Source organism: Lonchura striata, chromosome 2 (assembly GCF_050655825.1).
Source record: "Lonchura striata isolate lonStrDom1 chromosome 2, ASM5065582v1, whole genome shotgun sequence".
NCBI lineage: Eukaryota > Metazoa > Chordata > Aves > Passeriformes > Estrildidae > Lonchura > Lonchura striata.
Window position 1 is genome coordinate 96717651 of NC_140704.1, and position 23329 is coordinate 96740979.

Sequence of the window (23329 nt, forward strand, 5' to 3'; positions counted from 1 at the left end):
AACCCTTGGAACAGAAAGAATTTGTAAGAGCACTGGCCAGTCTGCCTAGGTATGAGATCAGAAATGGTTTTGGTAGAGACTGAACTGCTTTTATAGCAAGTGCAAAAATTCTGGTACTACTTATTGACACCCAAATCAAAATATAGCTATTTTGGCAAACCATGGCTCTGAAAGATGTCTTCTAAGATGCTTGTGAAACAAAGTAAAGGCACTTGGAGTGCACCAGAATACTGGGGGGAGATCAACTACACAACTGCAAGTAACAAAGGAACTACCTCAGAAGGACATAGAGGTGCCACTAGGAACAGAAAAAGGATTAAGGAACTATTTTGAAACTATCAGATCAGATAATGTTTTATATAACCACATGGATAATGCCAAAATCTTTACCTATAATTTCAGAAGAACTCTGCACTAGCAACAAATAAGAATCTGAATTTTCAACTCTAGATATGATTCTTGGCATTTTGAAGGACTGGAAGAAATGCTTTTACAGAATGAACTCCTTATGTAACAGTAATGACAACCATGATGGAAGCATAGGCTGCCTTCTATTCTGAAAACAATAGCTGGAAACATAAAACTTGCAGAGAGGTGGATGTTAAGACTAACATAATGTAAAGCTGATATGTACATATGTGTATGCATACACACACACACCCAGTACAGCCATGCTTCCAACTCACACAGGTTGAGTCAGAAGCTAATTTTGCAAGTGTTTAATGGCATGATGTGTTACAGTTGTTAAGTCCTATCCAACCAGAAATCCATCCTAAAGAACAAAAGCAACTGAAGTCCTAATTAATTTTACTTAATACTGATGATTTATGACTGAACTCAGGTCAATGCCACATTTCTGAATATTTGTTCTATTATAGAGATTAAGAAACCCACAAGCAATTTTATTAGGACTGAAAGACATGAACATCTTACAGTGAAATATCCAGACAGAAAAGTGGAAACGGTTTAATCTCATCCTGCAGAGAACAAAACCAATTGTTTTTATGATAACCAGGATTACTAATGGGAGAGACACCATCTTGAATCCAAACACATTAATGAAAATACTCAGCTCTCTTCAGTCCAAGACAACTAAATCATTGCTTCTGTTTGGCATTAGAAGAGCATTTTCTCACAAACTCTTTGCCTCTGAAACAGTTCTAAGGTTCCCAAAGAAAGGCAGCAGAGACCATTTTTTGTGAAATCAGCTGCAAGACTATTTCAGAGGAACAAGTCCAAAGGGACACATAAAGGCAGCATGTAAAATGATGACCTAAGGAGTCTCAAATATTCTGTCAACAAACTCGAGCCCTCAGAATGTCTGTCTGCTGTGATCTGATGAGCAAGGTGCCCCAAAAGCCCTTCAAAGAAACAGCAAAGAACAGTAAAAGTAATCCTGGTACTTAGATGAGCCTCCATCTGCTTTAGTTAGCATCAGTGTAGAAAGAAGAGTCTTTTCTTTCTCATCTCTTCACTGGTTGCATGCAAAGGTCTGTAACATAGCTTCTCTCTCCAAAGAAAAGGAAAATTAGGACATAACACAACTACAATTTAGGAATCTGAATCTCCAAACACTGCCCTTCTAAACAGCTTGTACCTGTGACTACCAATTAATGGGGATTTATAAAGTCATGTGAATCTGTTTTTGCTGAAGCACAGGACGGCTACTGACTCTCAAGCTTGAACACAACAAAAACCATACAGTGGCCTGGTAAATATGTATATTAATGATTTACCAACAAGGACAAATGACACCATGTTTCTTTTTCTATCTGAAAGTCAGCTGCAGTGAGAGATTTTATTTTTGGAGAAAAAGAAAATGGAACATAAACCAAAAGTATCAGCAAGAAATAAGCAGAATGCGAAACATTATTTAAACAGCCAAAACTGCATGAAACATCAAGTTGTTTTGAATTTTAATATTACATATTTTTCAGAAGACACTCATGACAGAAATGTAGATCTAAAAATGTTAATATGGAAAGACTACAGACAAAATTTTACACACATGAAATGTTAATTTCATAAGCTGACATCAATAGCAAGTAACTGTTCAAAAGACACAGACGGAAATTTTACAGGACAGCTAAGTGAGGCAAATAAAAAGCATATGCAAGGGCTTTTTCCTGATCCTTTTTGCTATGGGGTGCATCACATCTATCTAGTACCTTACACAGTAAGTGTGTGACTACATAAAATCTACTGCTACAATCTTTATCTCATGCTGTTTTACCTTCCTTTTCCTTTGCACTGTCAACTGAAAATCCATCTAAGATGGTCCAAGTATCCCATGTTACAATCTCACTTTCAGCATTGAAGCAAGGTGTAAAGAGAATGGAGAGGACATGCAGTTAGAGGATATTACATTAAGGCAAAATCTCTCTTGCCTTAAATTGCTATAATACAAATATCCACAACATGAACTTTCAGGCAAAGATTTAGACAGGAATTTATATTGTTTTAATATGCTAAAATGTATTTTTAAAATCTGGGGAAAACATAATTTTGAAAATTGAGTTTTTAATACGGTTAAAATGTTCACATGTCTATTACATCATAAAATCTGAATGCCTGTATGAATACCAAGCAAGTAAAGTATATTACAGCAATTTTTTAACTCTCTGACATTGCTGCTTTTATGAAATACCTATCTTTGAAACAACAATATTCAAGTAAGCTGGTCGATCCCTTAGAAATACAGAATTAATCCTGGAAAAAAGGTTATGATGATGACTGAATTATTTTCATCAGAGTGTAATGGTATGTAACCAAGCAAATGAATTAGCCTATTTCAAGTCAACTACATCCTACAATACTTTATTTTCCTGTAAGGGATGCAGTAACACAGACCACACAGTTGCTATGGACTCCCATGCAAATGTACCTGGAAAATATCACCTTATTATAATCTTCCTAAGATGGTTTTCTATTTAACTGCTCCTTACTGAAGATCATGACTATACTGCAGCTGCCTTTACATAAACCTAATTAAAATAAAATCATAAAAAAATGCAGATTGTAGTAAAATATCTGAAAATGTAAACTATTACAAACAGGTGACAAGGTTTATACAGAAATGGTTTGCTATGAAAATCACGGCAGGCATTGTAACTGGTACCGAAAGACAGCTCACACAGACAAAAAACTGCTACTTTTTGAGCAGTTACAGTTTTAACATACTTCAAAAACTAAAATAGCAAATAAAAGATTGTTTCTTTCAGTTTGAATTTCTAATCTTCGCTGTGGAGTCTTTTGCACAGTTTATGAACTGAAATGTCTTGGTTAGCCAAAGCCACTCCCCTTTTTTTTTTCGCCTCCCCATCAGCAGCCTGCTTAGTCTCCTGTGGAGAGACTGTGGATACTTCCTCCAGGCCTAACCACACTCAAAATTTCTTCCATCTCTGAAGTTATACTTTCAATTGCCTTTTATTTTATTGTTGCATACTTCCTTTAGCACTTCTTCGGGGAGGCAATGTAACTGGACAGTACAATAGACTGAGACTGTAGAAGGAAAAATGATGCAGTCAGTAATGAACTGATAGCATCATCCCCCTGCACCACTGGCTGCAGGGTAAGGTAGAGAATTCAGGAGCTAAGTTAAGCCCAGGAAGAAGGGTGTGGGGAAGATGATTTTAAAGTTTGTGTTTATTTCTCATTATGTTATTTTGATTTGACTGGTAATAAATTAAACCAATTTTCCCAAGTTGAGTCTGTTTTATCTGTGACAGGAACTGGTGAGGGATGTCTCCCTGCCCTCATCTCAGCCCATGAGCCTTTTGTTGTGTTTTCTCTTCCCTGTGAAGCTGAGGAGAGGAGTGATAGAGCAGCTTTGATATCCAGCCAGGGTCAGCCCACCTCACAGCTGTGGTGAAAGCCCTGACTTTATAAGCACTTATACAGTAAATACCTTTTGTGCAGCAAGATGGAGAGCAGTTCTTCGGCTGCGATCAGCTCTGTTAACATCAGCTCCAGCCTTCAGCAATGCCTCTGCACAGTCCAGCCTGTCAGCCAACACACAGTACATAAGTGGAGTTCTTCCAAACTGGTCCTCTTTATCCTTCAGCTCAGAGTTTCCTGAAAAAACCAAAACAAAGCGCCCACTTAAACCAGCAAAGTATATCAGTATCTAGCTAAAAGTAGTATTTTTTTAATTAAAAAGTCATCTTACTATAATATGAACAGCATGTATCTCATTGTAATATGACTGGGCTGAACAAAAAATGAACTATGAGATAAACTCAAAGTCATTACATTTTGTCCTACTTTTACTGACAGTTACAGAATAGTTCAAAATATATTTGCAGAAAAAAGTAAATTCAGAAAACATTAGTTCCATGAATACACCTACCACCAGTAACATTCTGCAGTGGCATAACTATAAATAATTTTCAAATAGTTACACGGATCTCAGCTGCACAGATTAATTTAAAAAATAACAGCACAGAAGCCAAATAGGCCTCCTGAAACTTATAAACTCTGTAACTAAAACAAACTTTGAAACCTACTCACAGCAATATTTATTTTAAAAGCATAAACATCAAAATTGCATCAATACCATCATTTACTTCAGGGTGTCTTACAATATGGAAACTACTAAAATACTTCTCAAGTTTTATTGAACTGATAAGGTTAGTAAGGCAGTAATCTCAGATCCTATCCAAAAAAATTGAAAACTCTATTCTTATTCACAGTCCAAAAAACCCTCCAAACAAAGCAGTTTCACTATAAAGTTTTGTATTTCCATGTCACCATATAAAGGCAAGCACATTGAACTTCATGGGTATCAACTACCCCATGCATCCAGATTCTCCAAATCTCCAGTGGAGAAGCATTGTCTACAATTACCCAAGGAACACTGAATTTTACAGGCAAGTTAGTTTTGCTTTTTAATTATTCCTTTTTCTGCATGACTGTTGATGCTTCAAAAACACTCCAGCAGAGGCATGCTGCTTCTTTACACAGTCTTTGCTCTCACCCAACATATTATACTTATCTACATATCCAGTAAATTTATTCTTAATTATAATTTCTATTGATTCACCCAGAAGAAGAATCAAGGAGATTAAATATGAATTAAGGGGAATATCAAGAATTAAAATTCATTCCCTACCAATCAAGCCACTTACAAAAAACACTGTCAAGTAGGATCCTGCCAGTTAGAGAAATCATTTACTCACTCAAATACATCTTTTAGTTCCTTTAAAACTACAGAGTGAATACCATGTCAATAACATTATTCACTCTGTGAAACACTTTTTTTTGCCTCAAAAGTGTGATTTGCATTGAGAGAAGTCTTTTTGTTCTGCAAAAGAAAGCTTAAGAATATTTCCAAACTCCTCTGTGATGCAGATATAGAAAAATTCTTTTTATTCTTCACCTGTGGCCTTGTCTTCTCTGACTGCCATTTCACCTTGACAACCCACTGATTTTACAACTAATCTCGATGCCACTAGCAGTTTACTAAAAACCAAAACAACAAACGAACAACCTCCAAAATATCCCACAAGAAGTCTTCTACTGGCCTACATCAAGCTTGCTCAGGAACAGGCTGGTTTCTGAACACCTTTTTGCATTATAATACTCACCTTCACACTGCTGTTTAGCCTGCTTCTCTGCATACACTGTAGTCCCAAGCATGATTTAACATGTCACTGTTCCCAACCAATAAGCCAGATTTTCTAATTAACTATTTACAATCAGGTGCTCTTCCAGTACAAGTTCAACATGGTCACTTAGACACATTTCACTGCTAAGTTTTAGCATAACTTCAACAGTGTCTTAAATTGCTTGAAGCTGATGGAACTTGAACAAATATATTAAGAGAATTACATAAATATTTATTTCTCCTAATAAGACACAAGCACATGGGCTTATGCTCAGATAACATTGGTTCTTACATCAGCAGTGTCCAAAACCAGCACCTTTCTCTTAAATCCCAGTTCCCCTTCTGTTACAGAATGTTAGAGGATGTATAAAAAAGATTTAGAGACTTAACAAAAAGCAAAAACGGCCTACAGCTCAAGTGCAACATAACTAAGTAGAGCAACAGATATCTATCAATGTTCATTTTCAGTTCCCAAAAAGTGATGTAGCTGACGACAAGGAGTTTCCATGACTGCATACGATCTGAGGGAAAAATGAGCAAGAGCTTCAAAACTTGATGTCAGTAATTTGCCTGAAGCTCCTGCACTATTTCTGAAGGTAAAGAAACTATCTTCAGCAGCAGGTTTTCTCCTGTTGTTTACCAGGGCTCTGTAGGGACCTTAGAATGGTTAAAATCCTGTGAGCATTTCCCTAAAATGGTGTCTTTGTGCTCAGGCTAAGAGACAAGACAAGGGCTGGGAGCTACTGTATCACCATTAAGTGCTAAAGAGACATTAAGCTGATGAAAGTCACCAGCAACAATGCCTTGTGAACTTCACAGCTGCAGCAAATTACCACTTTCTCAGATCAAGAAAGCACCTCCAAAACATTCACATTTAGGTACGTAGCATACCTAAAATGTGCTTTGGCAAAAACAATTTCTCTTCACATACCTGCCTAATAAAGAAAATTTTTGATCCCTTCCCTTTTGGAATAAAAGTCCCACCAGAATATGCATTCCATAAGCTTATTGCCAATAGAGGTCATGATCACACCAGAATCCAGGGCCCAAGTCCAAAATTTAGCTCTCATAGCTGTACTTCATCACTTCCGGATACTCTATGCAAGCAGTCATATCAGACTCTTAACAATGCTATGCATTTTTAAAACCAGAAAAGGAGAAAGGGCAGCAGGAGGACATGAATTCTGCCTAATTATTAAAAGACAGACCATTTCTTGTCACTTCTAAGAATCTTGCCTGCTGCAATACTTGAGATTTATTCTACCTCCCACAATGTAGAACAGGCAAGAGAGAAGTAGAGAGGAAGATCAAACAATAGCACACAACTGCATATTTGAAACCCATAGTTTAGTCAAAATTTACAATGAAACATCACATCAGAGATTTGGAAGCATTTGGATGCAAGCAATGCATGATAAGGGTTTTACAACGAGGAGCTGAACTGAACAGACACTTCAGTATAATGACTATTGTAATCATTGTTATGTTATTTTAAATAATTAAAACAGTAGATGCCTCTTCTAAGCATAAAATGGAAAATGATTCTCCAAATACAAGACTAACTTTTGCTCCCTTTTCCCTTGGATCAAAATCATACAGATGGATAACACTATAGAACTGTTAATTAAAGACATGTTCAGCATTGTGTAAAACACAGGAAAGAAAATACTGTGAGCATTCTCCAGAGCCCAAGAATATACAATTCTAAAACAACATGATACAGTACAGGACAATTCACACAATGCAAACAATTAGGACATTTATGTTAGAACACTGGTTATACAATTAACACTTGGCACATAGGCTTTTTAGAAAGTCCTGTGATTAAGCATTAGCAGCAGTTAACATACAGAGATACTTTGTTCCAAAGCACCCTTTCTCTAAATAGATTTTCTACCTACCTTTGATTCTGCCTGTGCTTCTTTCTGGCACAGGGCATCAAAAGGAACACACTATCCAGAATACACTATTATTTCAAATACCTGTCCCTTTAAAATTCATCCATACTCTAGTTATATGCAAATAAAGCATCTATGTTTGTATCCAGCCACACACACTCTCAACCAAGCTACAGATGGCAGAAGGAAAAATCACCAAAGAGGTTTGAGGACTGCTTGGCCAGCCTCTAGGCCTCTCCTATGTTAATAACGGAACAGGGAAAGCGGGAAGAGGAAAGTAATAATGAACTTTGGGGCTACAAGGTCCTCCCTCAAAGGAGGAGAAAGTCAGGACTTTCCACAGCTGCATCCACTGCTAGCTACGTATCCAAGATGCAGAACTTGGCTGTATTAGAAAAGTGTTGTTAAGCAATCCAGCACATATAATGCTGGAGTACAGTCCTGAATTAGCTGCTGCATGCAGTCATGAAATTCAGTGAAAAGCACCAATTACTCAATTTGCTCCTGGCATCAAGTTATACTTTCAACAGGGACTGGTAAACAGCTAAAAATATTACTCTAATGCATTCTTCTTCTTCTAGGCAATACGTGAAGTTTTGGGTTGGGTTTCTTTTTGCCTTTTTGGTCCAGTTCTGGAAAAAGTAAGGCCTATGTCATATCCTGTCAAAACACAGCAAAGCAGAAAAGCCAAATTTTGCTAGTACGGTAAATGCTACAAGCATTGTGCAGTTTTCTCTCCCATGCAATAGTAAAACAGCATTTTTATCTTGTTGCTGCTTGATTATTGTTAAAAGAAGAGCAATTTTCTTATCTGGTTCTAACGGCTGTTTTGCAGTATATTTGACAAGATGTACCAGCAACAAGAAATATTTTCTTCATGTTTCCAAAAATATGCTTTTTGGCTCTGAGATTAACAAAACCACACTGAAGTTAGCAAAAACTCTTTGTTGCTTCTTCAGAATTTGAAAGCCCACACTTTTTTCACCTCCACATGTAGGCAGAAGGGTTTTTTAGAAACTTGGGTATTTAAAGCTAGACTGTAGCTGAATCTCACAGATTTCTAGAATGGTATCTCCATATCATCTGCTGTTTATAAAATGTTTTTAAAAAGAGCAAACAGATAGCATTAAATGCAAACAGTATATGTTTGAATCATCATATGACAAAATGAAGTTGAAGGCCCAACAAAAAAATGTTTCAACAAGTGCAGCTTCTATAAAGTCAGTTCCCTCAAATGTGTTCCTGTTGGAGTCAAATCAGTTCTAGCTATGCTTTGAGAAAATTAGATAAGCCTTGTAAAGAAGAGCCCCTTACTGCTGTCTGTACAGCTTAGACAACGCATCCATACAGGTCTTCACCTTGCCTTCAACACAGGTCAGTAGAAGACACATAAAGAAACCTGATTGCTGGTTTCATGCTATTAACATTGAATCCCTCACGCACATTAAAACTGACAGTAAGTGGCATAAATACAGACTGTGCTTCTTACTATTTCACAATCCTTCAACCTTTGCTGAGCTCTGGGACTAGGATTTTCCAAAAAACACTGAGCAAATAGAGCTTCTTCAGTATCACGTGGAATTGCATTTAATCAGAATCTCTGAAAAATCCAAGCCTTTGCCTACCATATGGAAACCTTCCAAATATATGCAAGACTCTTTTTGGAGCATAGAATATATACTGCTTTTAAAAACTGTTAACCGTTAAACAGGAATGCCGTACCATTCCTGGAGGGCAAGGGAAGGCAAAATACTGAGCTTTTTAATGGATTTTTTTTTTACTTCAGATCTTCAGATTGAATAGGACTAGACTCTCTCATTACCTTTAATTTCTCTTGAGAAAGATTGCCAGTCTATCAGAACCAAAGTAATAAATAAGGCTGACTTATTTTCTTCACAAATATTACATAGTGACAAGACTTCAGAAACAATAATGAATAATCTCTAAAAACACATTTATCAAATTTCCCAAAAAGCAATTTAAAAAATTAAGCATTTGCAGCTAAAGTATTTTGGCACAAAGCACTTCTCCAGAACTTCAAATTCCCTGAAAGGAGATCTATCACTTACTGATTTTCTTACCACTTACTATTTTACTTCACAAAGAAGTACCAATCAAAGTCAACAGGTAATAAAAAGTAAGAAAAATCAGTCATATTTTCAGGGCAACATTTACTCTAGAAGCACATATAATCAAGACATCAAAAGTATCTTAAAGATCAGAGCTGTAAGTCAAAACCAAAAAGCTTCAGTCCTGAAATAATTCAAATGCATCTACAATGCAAACATTTACCTGCTATTAGCTTTTGGAGGGTACTCTTATCTCCATTAACAGCAGCAGCATGCACTTCAGACGCTAACGAGGAACCACTGAAGAGGCAGTTTGCTGAAATATTCATACTCTTTCAAGGTATGACTGTAGGTCAGATCTGTGCCACCAACATTTTTCGTAGAAATTCAGTTCTAGAAAAAAACCCAAAATCACATTAATAACACAGAATTATTTTCATAATGAGTCATTAACATTATTCAAACAATGCTAAAGAGAAATGTTAAAAACGGAAAAGAAAAAAACATGGGTTTTATCTGTGAATTAAATCTACCTCTAGCCAAAATTCACCAGAGAAAAAGCCTGCATGAAGAAATATATACCTATATATTGTAGTTTCATTACTTAAACTCAAATTTTAGTCCATAAGCTTTGCAAAAATCTGTAAAATGTTTCTGTGCAAATCAGACTGTTCTTCAGAGCGCTGCCATGCCATATTCAGTAACCAATAAAGTTAGTTATCAAGTATCAACTTATTATAGTCCTGCATATAGAATCCTGAACTGGAATGGACACACTGGGACCACTGAAGTCCAGCTTCTGGCACTACACTGAACATGCCCAAGAGTCACCTCATGTGCCCAAGAGCACGCTCCAAACACTTCCTGAACCCTGTCAGGCTGGTGCTGTGACCATTCCCTGGGGAGCCTGTTCCAGTGCCCAAACACCCTCTGGGTGAGGAACCTTTTCCTAATATCCAACCTAAACCTCCCCTGACACGGCTTCAGGTCATTCCCTCGGGTTCTGTCACTCGTGACCACAGAGAAGAGATCAGTGCCTGCCTTCCCTCTTCCCCTCACAAGGAAGTTGTACCTGCAGCGAGGTCTCCCCTCAGCCCCCACTTCTCCAGGCCGAACAGACCAAGTGACCTCAGCTGCTCCTCATATGGCTTCCCCTCAAGGCCCTTCACTGTCTTTCAAGTGACGGAGAGCCTTCCTCTGAATGCCCTTGAATGGCTTAATATCCCTCTTAGTTTGTGGCACCCAAAACTGCCCCCAGCACTCAAGGTGAGGCTGTCCCAGCTCAGAGCAGAGCAGGACAATCCCCTCCTTTGCCCGGCTGGTGATGCTGTGCCTGATGCACCCCAGGACAGGGTTGGCCCTCCTGGCTGCCAGGGCACTGCTGACTCAGGTTCAACTTGCCATCAACCAGCTCCCTTTTCTACAGCATTGCTTTCCAGCATCTCATTCCCCAGTCTGTCCATGCACCCAGGTGCAGAATTCAGCTTTTGCCTGGTTAAAATTCACACAGTTGGTGATTGCCCAGTCCCATGACTCATTGAACTCTCTCTACAGAGCCCCTTTGCCCTTGATGGAGATAACAGCTCCTCCCAATCTTGCATCATTTGCAAATTTGTTTAGTATCTCTTCCAGTTGCACATCCAAGTCAATAATTAAGATATTGAAAATCACAGGGCCGAGGATGAAGCTCTGCAGAGCCCCACTAGTGACAGATCCCCAGTCTGATGTCACCCCATTCACTGTAACCCTTTGTGCCCAACCTGTGATCCAGTTTCTCACCCAACAAGTTTATCCAGTTGTGTATTGCACATTTTGTCCAGGAGGATACTCTGAGAGACAGTGTTGAAAGCGTTACTGAAATAAAAAAAGATTCCACCACCTGATGTGTCACCTGACCTTACTTCCATTGGGCATACACCTTTTTTTTTTCCATTAGCTCCAAAAAAAGATCTCTGGTCAGCCATGCCAGCCTTCCACTTTGTGTGTTTGACTTATGATGCTTTGGAATTGTCAGCTCCTGTGCCCTTAGAAGGTGACGCTTGATCAGCACTGACGGACCCCAGCACCTTCAAAAGAATTTTCTCAGGGGATCTTACTATCTAGTTCCTTTGTTTTATTCACATTTTACCTCTCAACAAATAAACTAAAACATAAGAAATCTCGGGGCAGCAGCACAAAATTCAGCAAATATCAAAGAACTCAGTGAAGCACCAGAAACATCCCAATAACATCAGCAATAATTTTTCCATAAAACTGACTGCATAGAGAAGAGAATTAATAATGAAAGATGTTAATACTTTCCAGATGAAAGCAACAGTTATTTCTGCATAAAGTGTTAGTAATTATACAGGTGAGAGAAGCAACCCATTACCTCTACAGCAATTCCTAGTAAAGTGTTGATTCCATTGAATGGGTTAGTTCTGCATCAGAGAAGTTTTGAAATATTAAGAGGGACTAGAAAGGAAAATTTGCAACATTCTTCAAGTATTTTTCTCATTTATGTAAAACCAGATTAACTGCTGTCTGGAAGATTTGTTGGATAAAAATACCCATTACCAACAAAAAAAAAAAAAAAAAAAAGAAAAAAGAAACATTTAGTCAATAAAAATCAAGAAACAACTAAAGATCTGCTTATAAAATGCTACATAATTGGCAATATCTGTAATATGCATAGCATTAATGGAATCAAGTAAATAATTCACTTTTTTTCTTTAAGCTAACATGTGGAAAAGTATTAGCCTTCTCAAGTCACTTAAAATGAAGGCACTCTCACATGGGCATCAAGGCCTCTTCAAGGTGTGTGAAATTTCATAGCAAACTACAATATGTCTACTTTGCATTATGCAGATAGCAAGAATTATGTCATTTTTTTATTCAGCAAAACACGAGGTTGTTAAAATTCAAACATGATAGCACAATCATGCTATGAAATTTTATTGATAGTTTCGAAGTGAAGACTGAGCTTTGAAAAAAAATATCAAAGATTTTTCAAATGTGAGTTAGTGCACAAGATGTTCATTCTGCAGATCAAGAGCACACGTTCTGTAGTCATAGCAGAACTGATAAAAGCCAAGTTTCAATTTCAGAGTATAAAAAAATACATTACTTGTATGTATATCGATGTGTGTGAGTGTTTGCAGCTCATGAAACTGACAGGCCACAAGATCTTTGCAGGGCCACACAAAGTCTGAGACTGTCAGGCTTTCTTTGAAACCAAGCGAGTCCTAACTTGAAATGGGCTGATGTAAAGGATTTTCTTCTAAATGGTGTTACACCCGGTCTCCCTCCTTACACTCGTGTGCATACTGGAAATGTGACAAACGCAGAGAGCAGCCTTCTGTGATCTTTTTGAGACCGCTCTGCGAGGTTTCAGAACATGTACGTATTCTGCTAGGTCCAAAGTTTTACTGGAAGAGGGCGAAGTTCTGAATTTTAGCTGTTCTGCATTTTCAGCATTTACAACTGAGGAAGCCACAGAAAGAGCAAATCTGTTGAAGCGCCAAGGAATACACATCAACGATGACGTTCTGCCCGAGCTGAAGTTTCCCAGCCCTCCCCGCAGCCGCTCTGCCCCGTCACACATAGCCTTCCAAGCAGAAAGTTTCCTCTCAAACTCCGAGGACACGGAGACCACAAGGTGCACAGTGCGGAAATACCACTTCTCCTATTCCCAACGCCAAACCCGCGTGCCCAATCCCGGATGAAGGCACGAGGCGGGATCCAAGGGAAAGGCGGACAGCCGCCGGGCACCGGCAGGGAGCGACCCAGAGCGGAAGAGGGTGCGGCGCCACGGGACAGCCGCGCCACCACGGCGGGAAGGGTTAACCCTGCCTCGCCCAGACCACGCGAGCCGCCTCCCTCTCTCCTTCCTTCCCTCCCTCCTTCTCCCCTGCCCGCGCTGCAGCTGCGCCCCGTAACTCACCTCCGCCCCGCCCTTCTCATCGCGCCGCCGCCCCGCGGGCAGCCCCGGTGCGCTCTGGGTTCCACGCCTCCTCTCTCTCTCGCTCCCTCTCCTTTCCTTCCTCCTCCTCCTCGCCCTCCCCTTCCCGGAACTACGCTTCCCGGCGTGCCCCGGGAGCGCGCGGCGGAGCGCGGGCCCCGCGGTGGAACTTGCCCGGGTGTTTCCTGGCGACGGGGGAAGTGGAGGAGCCGCCGCCGCCGCGGAGAGTGGGAGCCGCGCTTCTCCCCTCCCCGCTCCCGGGCGCCCGATCTACCATGAGACCCGCCATCTTCCCGCTCCAGCCTGACCCTGGCTGCCTCCTGCTCCTCCTGGTAAAACCCGCCGGCTCCCCGCTGCCCTTCCCTCGCGCCGCGCCGGGGCGGCCGGCGGGCCCGCTCGGGGCTCCGGTGTGGCTGCCCTCCCCCGCCCAGCAGGTGCCGGCGGCCGGGCAGGAGGAGGCCGGCGGCAGGGAGCGGCCCGGCGCTGTGGCGAGGCCCATAGGCTGCGCGCACGGGGCGGGGCCGCGCCCGGGCCCGGGGCAGCGGCCGGGCGGGCGCTGCGGCCTCGGCGCGGCGCCCCGGGTGCCGGAGCGGCCGGAGCGGGGCACCCTGCAGCCCCGGAAAGGAGGCGGCGGCCGGGTGGGGGGCGGCCTCTTCTGCCAGGCGGCCAGCGCCTGGACGTGGTCCGAAGCTGCGCAGGGGGAGGTGTAGGTGCAGGAGGAGGAATCTCTCCACAGCGAGGGTGATTAGACGCTGCAATCAATCGGCTGCCCACGGAGGTGGTGGAGTCACCGTCCCTGGAGATGTTCGGGAAATGACTGGATGTGGCACTTAGTGCCGTGGTCTAGTTGACACGGTGGTGTTGGGTCATAGGTTGAACTCGATTATCTCAGATGCCCTTTCCAGCCTCATTGATTCTGTGATCTTTAGTTGACAGACTACTGCTTTTTTTTTCTCGTTTTTTTTTTAAGCTGGCATTACACGCATGACCTAAGCCACCTTCCAGCTTTGCCAGTACACAAATGCAATCACTGATGTGTGTGTTTTGTGGAGATAACTTGCTTGCACTATAGTTCTTTTTTTTATTTTATTTTTTTTTAACCAGGCTGGTGTGGTGATTCTTACTTTTCCAGAGATGTATTGAGCCAGATTTTGGACCTTTCATAACATAAGTGACTTGTAGAACTAAGGGGGTCTTATGTGAATAAATTTCAGTAGGATTTTTGTCTTAAGATACTAAGGATTTTAGTCAATCTATTTTAAACATTTGGGAGAATAAAATGGGCCAGAAAATTAAATTGGAGGCAATGGTAGATAGAACTCTAGAAGTCCAAGGAGGAGTACAGAGTAATATAGCTGCTAATGAATGGATGAATGAGTTAGGAATGTGAGGCCACTTCATAATGACCAGTAGAAGTATTCATTATCTCTTTGAAGTGTGCACTTCTACCTGGGTAAGCTCTGGTTAAAGTATTGTGAACTTGATGTAATTTCAGGGTTAGAAAACACATGTGATTGGTGGGGTTTGAAAAAGCACATTTGAAATGTTTATATAGATAGATAGATGGCAATAGCATGCTAAAACACTATATGAGAGACTGAAGTTAGGAACCTCATACTTTTCTGTCATCTTTGTATTAAAACAGTATTGCTTATGTGCTAGATTGGTTTTCACTATTATTTTAAATACAGGCTAATGAGCAAAACCAAGGAGCATGTACTGTTTAAGGACATCATGGAATCTGTCTATTAAATAGACAACTACAGATTTGAAAAAGTGGGCACAAGTTAGTGAATTTTTCTTCATGACACAGTTGATCAATGCAACTTAAGTATGCAGTAATAAGAATTATATTTGCCAACAAAAAAGGAAACTAGCAGGAAATAGCTATGAGCTGCAACTTATCTGTATTTTGTGTGCTATTTCCTTGTGTGCAGGTATTTAAACCTGTTTCTAATGTGGTTTAAAAGAATTCTACACATAGAACTTCAAGAAGAAAACAGTTCAGAGTTGTTGGGGTTTTTTTTAAATACAATTAAGTGTAATGTTATCTGTGTAATTATTCAGTGTCATTATATCAGCCATGGCCCTGTCTTGTAAGATACCTAGTTACATGAATCAAACCAATGAATCATTCCTTTTGGTAATTTGTTAAGGGTTTTGGAAAAGTTGTTCTGAACAGTTTGGGAGTGTGAGGGATCCTCTTTCTTTAGAAGGGCTGAAAAAACTTCATAAAAGTGTCTTGTTTGTTTTCTTATGATATTCAGTGTCTCTGATAAGATGTATCAGATTAGCTTTAAAGTTCTGGTAACTTTGTTTTTCTTGTTATCAACTGCCATGAATACTTGAGACCAGCCGTGCAACTTGGTCTTCTGCGCCAGATCTAAAGGATGTGCACCTAACAGAGGCTCTTGGAGCATGGCATATTTTGTGGATAAGTGAATTTGTTAGTGTTACATCAGTGATTCGTAGGACAGAATACACAGTGATACGTAGTTGCAAAAACAGCTTACTAAGCTGGTCTTGTTTAGTAGTAGCAATGAAGTTACCAGGAATTCTTTTCTGAACTTTTGGATAAGCATATTTCTTTTCTAGTTGGGAATTTAATATGCTGCAAAAAGAAGAGAATATACAATGTCAAATCAAAATAAATTCTCTTGTCTAAAGTTTGACAGTAGGAGATCACTGCAGTTATAGAGGGCTTTGTGTCTCATGCTAATATCCTTTTCTGGTCTCACTGAAGTTTGGGTTGACATGAAGGAGATGGCCGTGCAAAGGGATACCTGCATTCCCAGCACAACTCTTTGCCCTTCCAGCTTTTCAGCATTGTACTGGGTTGCTGGGAGTTGATAGGAAACTGGAGAGAGGACAGGGGAGGTACAGGCTGGCATGACCCCTGCCTCAAGAGCTGAGTGGAGGGGTGAGCATTGCACAGCACAGACTGCAAAGGAGATGCATAGTAATGTCATGGGGCCCTTGGAGAGTGAGATGTTTCTGCCTTTTTGGTATGTTGCTTAATACTGGGCAGGACAGATCTTTAAGATGAATCCATGACAGAGGAATAAATGCTGATAGGAGAGTGGCTCATCACATTCTCCCCTAAGGCAAGGTGTGGCTCTTTGGCTTTGCTCCATCCAATCATTCGGTATGTTTGCCTGTAGTTGCAGTCGTCTATAATTTGCCTTTAAAGAAAATTCTAGAACAAGACACTTGTACATGCTTCTTCTGCATGTGTGTGAGAGGCACTTGTATTGCTCACTGCTTCCCTGGGAGGCTCCTGCACAGTGCCCCTGAGCACAAGCTGTGACTGGAGGAAACCACCAACGGATAGTGAGGGAAATGAAGAGGGAAGTTCCTAACTGGAAAAAATACTGTAAAGTAATATTTTTGTTTCTTGTTTTACTGCCACTGCCTTTCATATCTTGATAATATGACACCAAGTACCCAAATAATGAAAGTAAAATGAAATAAAAATTGTCTTTTAACGTAGTGTAAAACATGTAGTAAGTTGCCCAAGAAGTTGAACTCTGTAAATTTTATGTCTAGAGAAGATATCTGTGCATTTGCCTCTCTCTGCATTTATATTAGAAAACTAAATTTGTGATTGAGACTGCTGCTCAAAATACTATATTCTGAATATGAGCATGAGTCAGAAATTGTAAGTACAGGCAAAATTTAGACCACTGATCCTTATACAATGAAATGGTTCCCTTCAAGAGTAGCACTGGACTTCTGAATTGTCCATCATCTGTCATGATTTCTAAATGAAATGGCAGGCAACTGAGGAACATTCCCCTTTGGAGAGGGGAAGTAGAGGAGTCTTGAATTTCTGTGAAGACAACTTGTATTCTTCATGCTATGCCAGGCAGATTTCCTGTTTGGAGTGCTGTGGAGAGAAGAGAGAAGAAACTGAACTGTTTCTTGGAACAGAAGACTCAAACAATACTGGAAAATGTATAAATGAGTTATTGACACTAAGATCTCAGATTCTGTTGCTGGTGGCTGTGACACTCCTTGCTTTTTCTTTTGATATCCTTACTGTTCATCTCCATAATCTGCTTTGGTTTTTGTTTGGTTGGGGTTTTTTTGTGCTTTTTTTGGCAGGACAGTTTTCTTAAGCAAGAGACTGGCCCTTATATTGCTTTCTCAAGAAAGCAGAATTACCACGTTCTTTATGTTTTAATCAAGCCTGTTTCATTTGAAAGACTTTAGGATTATATGCCGCTGTTCGGGAGAACCAAGTTTTCACCTTGCAGACTCTTTGTAAGCCTCACTTGTATAACTTCCAGATACTTTGTTTGCTTAAGGGAGGAATTGTCTCATGCATAAGGCAGGTGTACAAATATGCTGTGACTTTTATACCAGACCTTCTTCAAAACCTCTTCAAGAGAGTCTAGAGATAATTCAGAAACAAGTGCTTTAATAATGCTTTAAGTAGATTTGGATGCATTAGCAATAACTCTTTTGTTATTCCCCCTGTCCCATTTGAGAGTGAGTTCTCTGGTGATCTAGAGGGGGAAACACAGGAACATTTGGGGATGTAAGCAGAAGCAATACAGAGTGTAGAGATCAGAGCCTAAGGAATATTCTTCTGCAACTCCAAACTGGAGAAAGCTCCTGAAGAAATAGAGGAGGAGATGTGTGTTATAGAGAATTAGAAGTGAAATCAAATTTCCTTTTGAGAGTTCTGCCTTTACCCTTCTTTCTCCCTGACATGTCTTTCTTCATCAGGAGCATCCTAACCATCAGTAGAAATACATGCAATTTTCTTTTCCAAAAATGTTAGTAATATCAAGTGCTCATATAGTCTAATTAAAAAGGTTCATAGATAAGATTTTAGAAGTTTGAATAGCTTTAATTTTATTTTCAAATTCACTGTCTCTCAGGTATTTCTTTTTACATTGTTAAGAGTTATTCTGTGAAGTTATTGCTATACTATAACATTACCACAGAATGTTATTTTCACTGCTAGTTGAGGATGCTGTGTTTTTCCAAACCAGCTGTAGCACTGTTTCCACATTTAATTATGCTTTGGTAAAAGTGCCTTACAAAAAGCAACAAGGCATATTGAAAAAGAATTCTATAATTTTTCCTACTTTTATATATGCTACTACTGAGAAACAGACTACCCTGATAATACACCCTTTATAGCTAAGAGCCATTCATGCTGTTAAAACACGTGCAAAGTTCCGGTACTGTGTCTTCCAGATAAGCACCTGTGACTTGGAGTTTCTTCTAGTGAAGAAAGTAAGTGAACTAAAACCTGGAAACTCCTTCCTATGCACATAGACTTTTAATGGTAGTGATCCACAAGATCTACTCTGTGGGTGCTGATAGGACATAAAAATGTCCTCTAGAGTGGCACTAAGCAAAATGCAAAGCGCAGTGATCTGTACCTTAAACCATATAGTGGTTGGAACGGTGAAAGCATCGAGGACAGAACATTCCACATTGTTACCTAAAGGCAGATGCTCTGGGCATACTTTCAGCAAATAAGTGGTAATCATATATGCAGCACAACGTTTCTTCTGAACACAGTAAATCTCCTTTTCATCTGTTGTTATTATGGTAAATGTTCTAGGTTTCTTCCCTCTCCTGTTTCTTGACCTACATCTGGCTTTAGCAAGAAAGCTTTGATGGAGAGGAATATTAAGAGTCTCGCTCTGTTTACCTTGATAGGATCAAGTTGTAGAGTTCTGGTTTTTTTGATTGCCACTGGAAGTTGGATAATTTAAATTTTAAAGGACTTCTTAAAGCCATCTAGTATTACTCTCTGCTCAGTGCAAGACTAACTTGGATGGCATTGCTCAGGTTTTTTCCCAGTTGTCTTATAGAACTCCAAGGATGGAGGTTCTGCAACTTCTCTGGTCACCTGTTTTGGTGTTGAATCAAAACTTTGTTACAAGTTTTATTTGAAAAGTCTGTCTGAAGGTGTGGATTGTACATATTGTCTCTTGTCCTATCGCTGCATCTTTGGGAAGAGTCTGGTTCTGCTATCTCTATAACCTCTGATTCGGTTGCTGATAGCAGCAGTGATAACTTTTCCTTAAGGGTGAACAAATACAGCTGTCTCACCCTCTCCTTGTATACCCTGATCTCCAGTCACTACTCACCTTCATAGCCATCTGCTGGACTTCACTTCCATATGTTAATGTCTTGTACAGATGGTCCCAAAGCTGGGCAGAATCCTCCAGATGTGCTCATGCAAGTGCCAGATGAAAGGAAAGACTCACTTCCTGTGGTCTTCTGGCTACACTTTTGCTAACACAGCCCAGTGTGTGGTTGTCTCTGCTGCAAGGTCATGCTTCTGACTCCTGTTCATCTTGCTCCCCAAGACCTTGTCTGCAAAGCTGTGTTCCATCTGGTTGGCTCCCAGCCTGTTATTCCAACAGAGATACAGGACTTTGCCTTTGTGGAACTTTGCAAGGTTTCTGTCAGGCCACTTCTCCAGCCATTTGAGAAGAATAGCAGATATTCCCTCTATTTTATAAAGCATTTCACCCAGTTCCTGTATCCTCAGGGAGCTGCTGAGAAGACTCTCTGTTCCATCTTTCTGATCATTACTTCAGACAAATCTTAAACCCAGTATTGGTCTGGAGAAACTTCCTTAGAGGCCACTTGGACATGATATCTTTGGTTACAACCCTTTGAGCTCAGCAGTTCAGCTGCTGTGTCACTCACCTCATAGTTCACTTACGCAGTGCATGCATCAACAATTTAGGTCTAAAGATCCTTTGAGGTGCTGTGTTAGAAGCTTGCTAAAGTCAAGGCAAACAACGTCCAATACTCTTTCCTTGTTTACAGAGCTAAATGTCTTGCCACAGAAAACAGATTGATTTACTTATTCCAAATATATGCTGGATGGATGTGGCTTCTGGAAAGAAAATTTGTTTCCATAATTCTCCTAGTGACCCAGTTTAAAAAAACATTTGGTCTTATTCTGTGTCTCTGAATATGTCCCAGTTGCTGAAGAGCTTTCTAACTTTGTCTTCTACTCATGTGAATAATGCTTCTTTTCCCTGGAACTCTGCTATGGGCTCAGACCCCATCAGTATAAAATCAGACAAAGACAACATTGAGTGTCTAAGGCTTTTCTGTGTATTTTGTGTCTATGTTCCCTGCTAGCTGAGCAGCAGCCTACAATTTTCTTTCTCTTCCTTTTGTTGCCAGCTTACCTTAACATCCCTCTCTCAACTCCAGCTGAGTTTGGACTGCTGCCACCTAAAGCAGTGTTTCTCTGTTCCTACCTACCGAGTCTTTTTCATAACTCTACCTTCTGTCTGCTCCTTTTTTTTTTTTTTTTTTTTTTTTTTAAAACTCATCCACAAAATCTGTGTTAACCCATGCAAGTCTTCTGCCTTACCAGCTTTCTGCCCCATGGAGTGGATTGGTTTTGAGCTCTGAAGAAGTTCTCCTTAAAGGTCAGCAGGCTCTTGTGGGCCCTTTTGGCTTTCTGAGCTGTGTTTCATGAGTGAATTGAATTAAGACTCAAGTGCCTTCAGGTCTTGTCACTTGATTCAATAGTCCTGTGAGGTGCGTATTTTTAGGAAAAAAATAAATAGCATATTAGATTATAGATGGGGTTTCGTGTGAGCCCCAGTTATATATGTAAAAGTTGCATTAGCAGTGACAGTGAAGTAAAACACAGGAGGTCCAGAGTCTTGTTTCCTGGAAGACGCAAGTTTTATATGTCGGAATCTCCCAGCTGCTTCACTTTGGGACCAAAATGCAGGATATGTTAATTCACAGAGAGATGTCAGGTGTGTTGTTTGCTACATATTTTCAAAGTGACATACTTCTCTGTGGCTTGGATTTCCTTTATGACTGAAACTTTGTGTCCTAAATGATGTTCAGGAAACAGAAACCTGAGTAGAATATAGAACTCTAGAAATGGAGTATAATAAATGACCTGGTTCCTTGGCATACTTTTTTGCAGCCAGCCTGTCTTCTGTCTTGTTTGGCATCAGTGATTCTTGCCTGTTTCTTGTGTGTTTAATTGAGGTGCATCCAAAAAAAATATGAACGTCTGCAAGGGTTTTTTGGGTTTTATTTTCATAGATTTGTGAAAATGAGAGAAGAAGAGCAGTCTAATCTCTGTTGTAAAATAACTGGCAGTAAAGCTTATATTTTGTCTCCAACTGGATCCGTGTGGCAATTGGGCATAAACACAGAGAGAACTTGTTCATTAGGAACTCTGCAAGGAAGTATTTTGAAAGGCAAGGAATAGGTGCCTGTTCCAATGGTCTGGAAAAAGCAAACAACATCTGTGATAGTGTTTTGCTGTTTCCCATAGCTGTCGTGATTATGAAGTGATGATATAATTAACTTTCTCAAAATCTGCACAAAGGGAAAGCTTTTCAGTGATGTATCCATATCTGTAATCCCAAGAAAAGCTTTTTGTTCCTTTAGTCAGTCTATCACTTCTGACTCTCGTAATTTACTGAAATCCCCTTTCTTAACTCTTGCTAGAAATACTTAGCTCCTAGATTCTTTGCCAGTCATGCAAATTATGAATTTTCATAAACGTGTGTATGAAACAACTTTTTTCTTTTTTTTTTCCTTCTCCCTGTTGAGTCAATTCACTTGGGATTTTGCACACAATAACTGAAAGACAAATTGGTTGCTTCACAAAGGTAATTAATACAGTATGTGGTGCAGGGGGTGAACAGTTAGGGGTTCCTTCCTACTAATGATCCGTTAATTAGTGAAGGGAGCTCAGCGAGTGTTCGAGTGTTCGGGCCTCTCAGGAATTACCATTGAATGGCATTTAAATCTGTTTTGGTTAAAAAGGTATAATTGAAGAGGGAGAGGCCTTTTTAGAATTTTTTTCTGTCAGCATAGGCCAGGAGAATTTGCTAAACTGATGCAAATGTCTAAATATAATTGGTATTATATAGATAATAAATATTTTTAAATAAGCCAATAAATAGCTGTGATACCTCGCTGAGGATTTCGGTAGCAGTTTTGGTTGCAGCAGACTTCCCTGTTGAGAGCAGTAAGATTGCTACATGAAGCTGGTTGATTGCAGAGCCAGGGTGTCCGAAACTTGCTCCCAGTTCAAACACTGCACCATGTTAGTGTATTCATACTATTTTTAGGACCAGTCAGGAATACTTGCTTGGATGTTTTCCTGGGAGTCAGCTTGAAGCTGGCAGGTCTAATGTTCCTTCAAGAGAAATAGACCAATTTCTGTCTGATTTTCTTTTGTGCATTTCAAAATATGTGTGGTATGTGTCCAGTCATCTGCATTATTTATTCTTCTGCTGTCCAGGATAAATTGACTGCATATGTGCAGGGCCTTAGCAGCTGTTTGGGGCGGAAGGAAAATAGGTCTTACACAGTCTGAAATTAGCCTCTCATTCTTCAAGGTACATGCAGCTGTGGTCCCAAGGGTGAATTTTTCTCTTCAGGTTCAGGTGGCATTGCTTTAATCAGTGCTCTTTCCTAGAAGACAAGCCAATGGATTAATTTGTAAAAAGATATCTTTTTTTTTCCCTCCTCATTTGAATTGGGATATTTTTCCAATGCCAACTTGTCAATTAGAATGCAGCTGTGGAGTAGTATTTCTATTACACAGAATCACCGCTTATTTGGAAAGATCTTTTCCATTATCCACTCATATGTCATTTTAAGGTAGCAAAAAATAAATGCTAGCCTAAAAATTGTTTGCTAGAGACAAGCTGATGGATGTCCCAAGAGCTTTAATATGCTATGATTGGCAATTTGCATGTGTAGAGTGGAAGTTTGTGGAGTGTGCATCACAATTATGCCTGGAATGAAGAAAATAAAATTACCAAAATAATGTAAGTTCAGATTA

General features: G+C 40.0%; 2 protein-coding genes across 4 annotated transcripts in view; one reads left to right on the forward strand and one right to left on the reverse strand.

Moving 5' to 3' along the window:
* Positions 1-13653, reverse strand: part of INVS (inversin) — a 90564-nt gene extending 76911 nt beyond the window's left edge. For all 3 annotated transcript variants that reach the window (XM_021528681.4, XM_085571813.1, XM_085571812.1), the window contains exons 1-3: positions 13495-13653; positions 9796-9965; positions 3908-4074 (exon numbers count right to left, since the gene is read on the reverse strand). In XM_021528681.4, coding sequence (XP_021384356.2) covers positions 3908-4074; positions 9796-9901 — 273 coding nt within the window. In that variant the 5' untranslated portion in view covers positions 9902-9965; positions 13495-13653. The remainder of the gene's footprint in view (positions 1-3907; positions 4075-9795; positions 9966-13494) is intronic.
* Positions 13654-13688: 35 nt separating this feature from the next.
* The window catches only part of ERP44 (endoplasmic reticulum protein 44), a 47205-nt gene continuing 37564 nt past the window's right edge, over positions 13689-23329 (forward strand). The window contains exon 1 of the mRNA XM_021528688.4: positions 13689-13844. Coding sequence (XP_021384363.1) covers positions 13788-13844 — 57 coding nt within the window. The 5' untranslated portion in view covers positions 13689-13787. The remainder of the gene's footprint in view (positions 13845-23329) is intronic.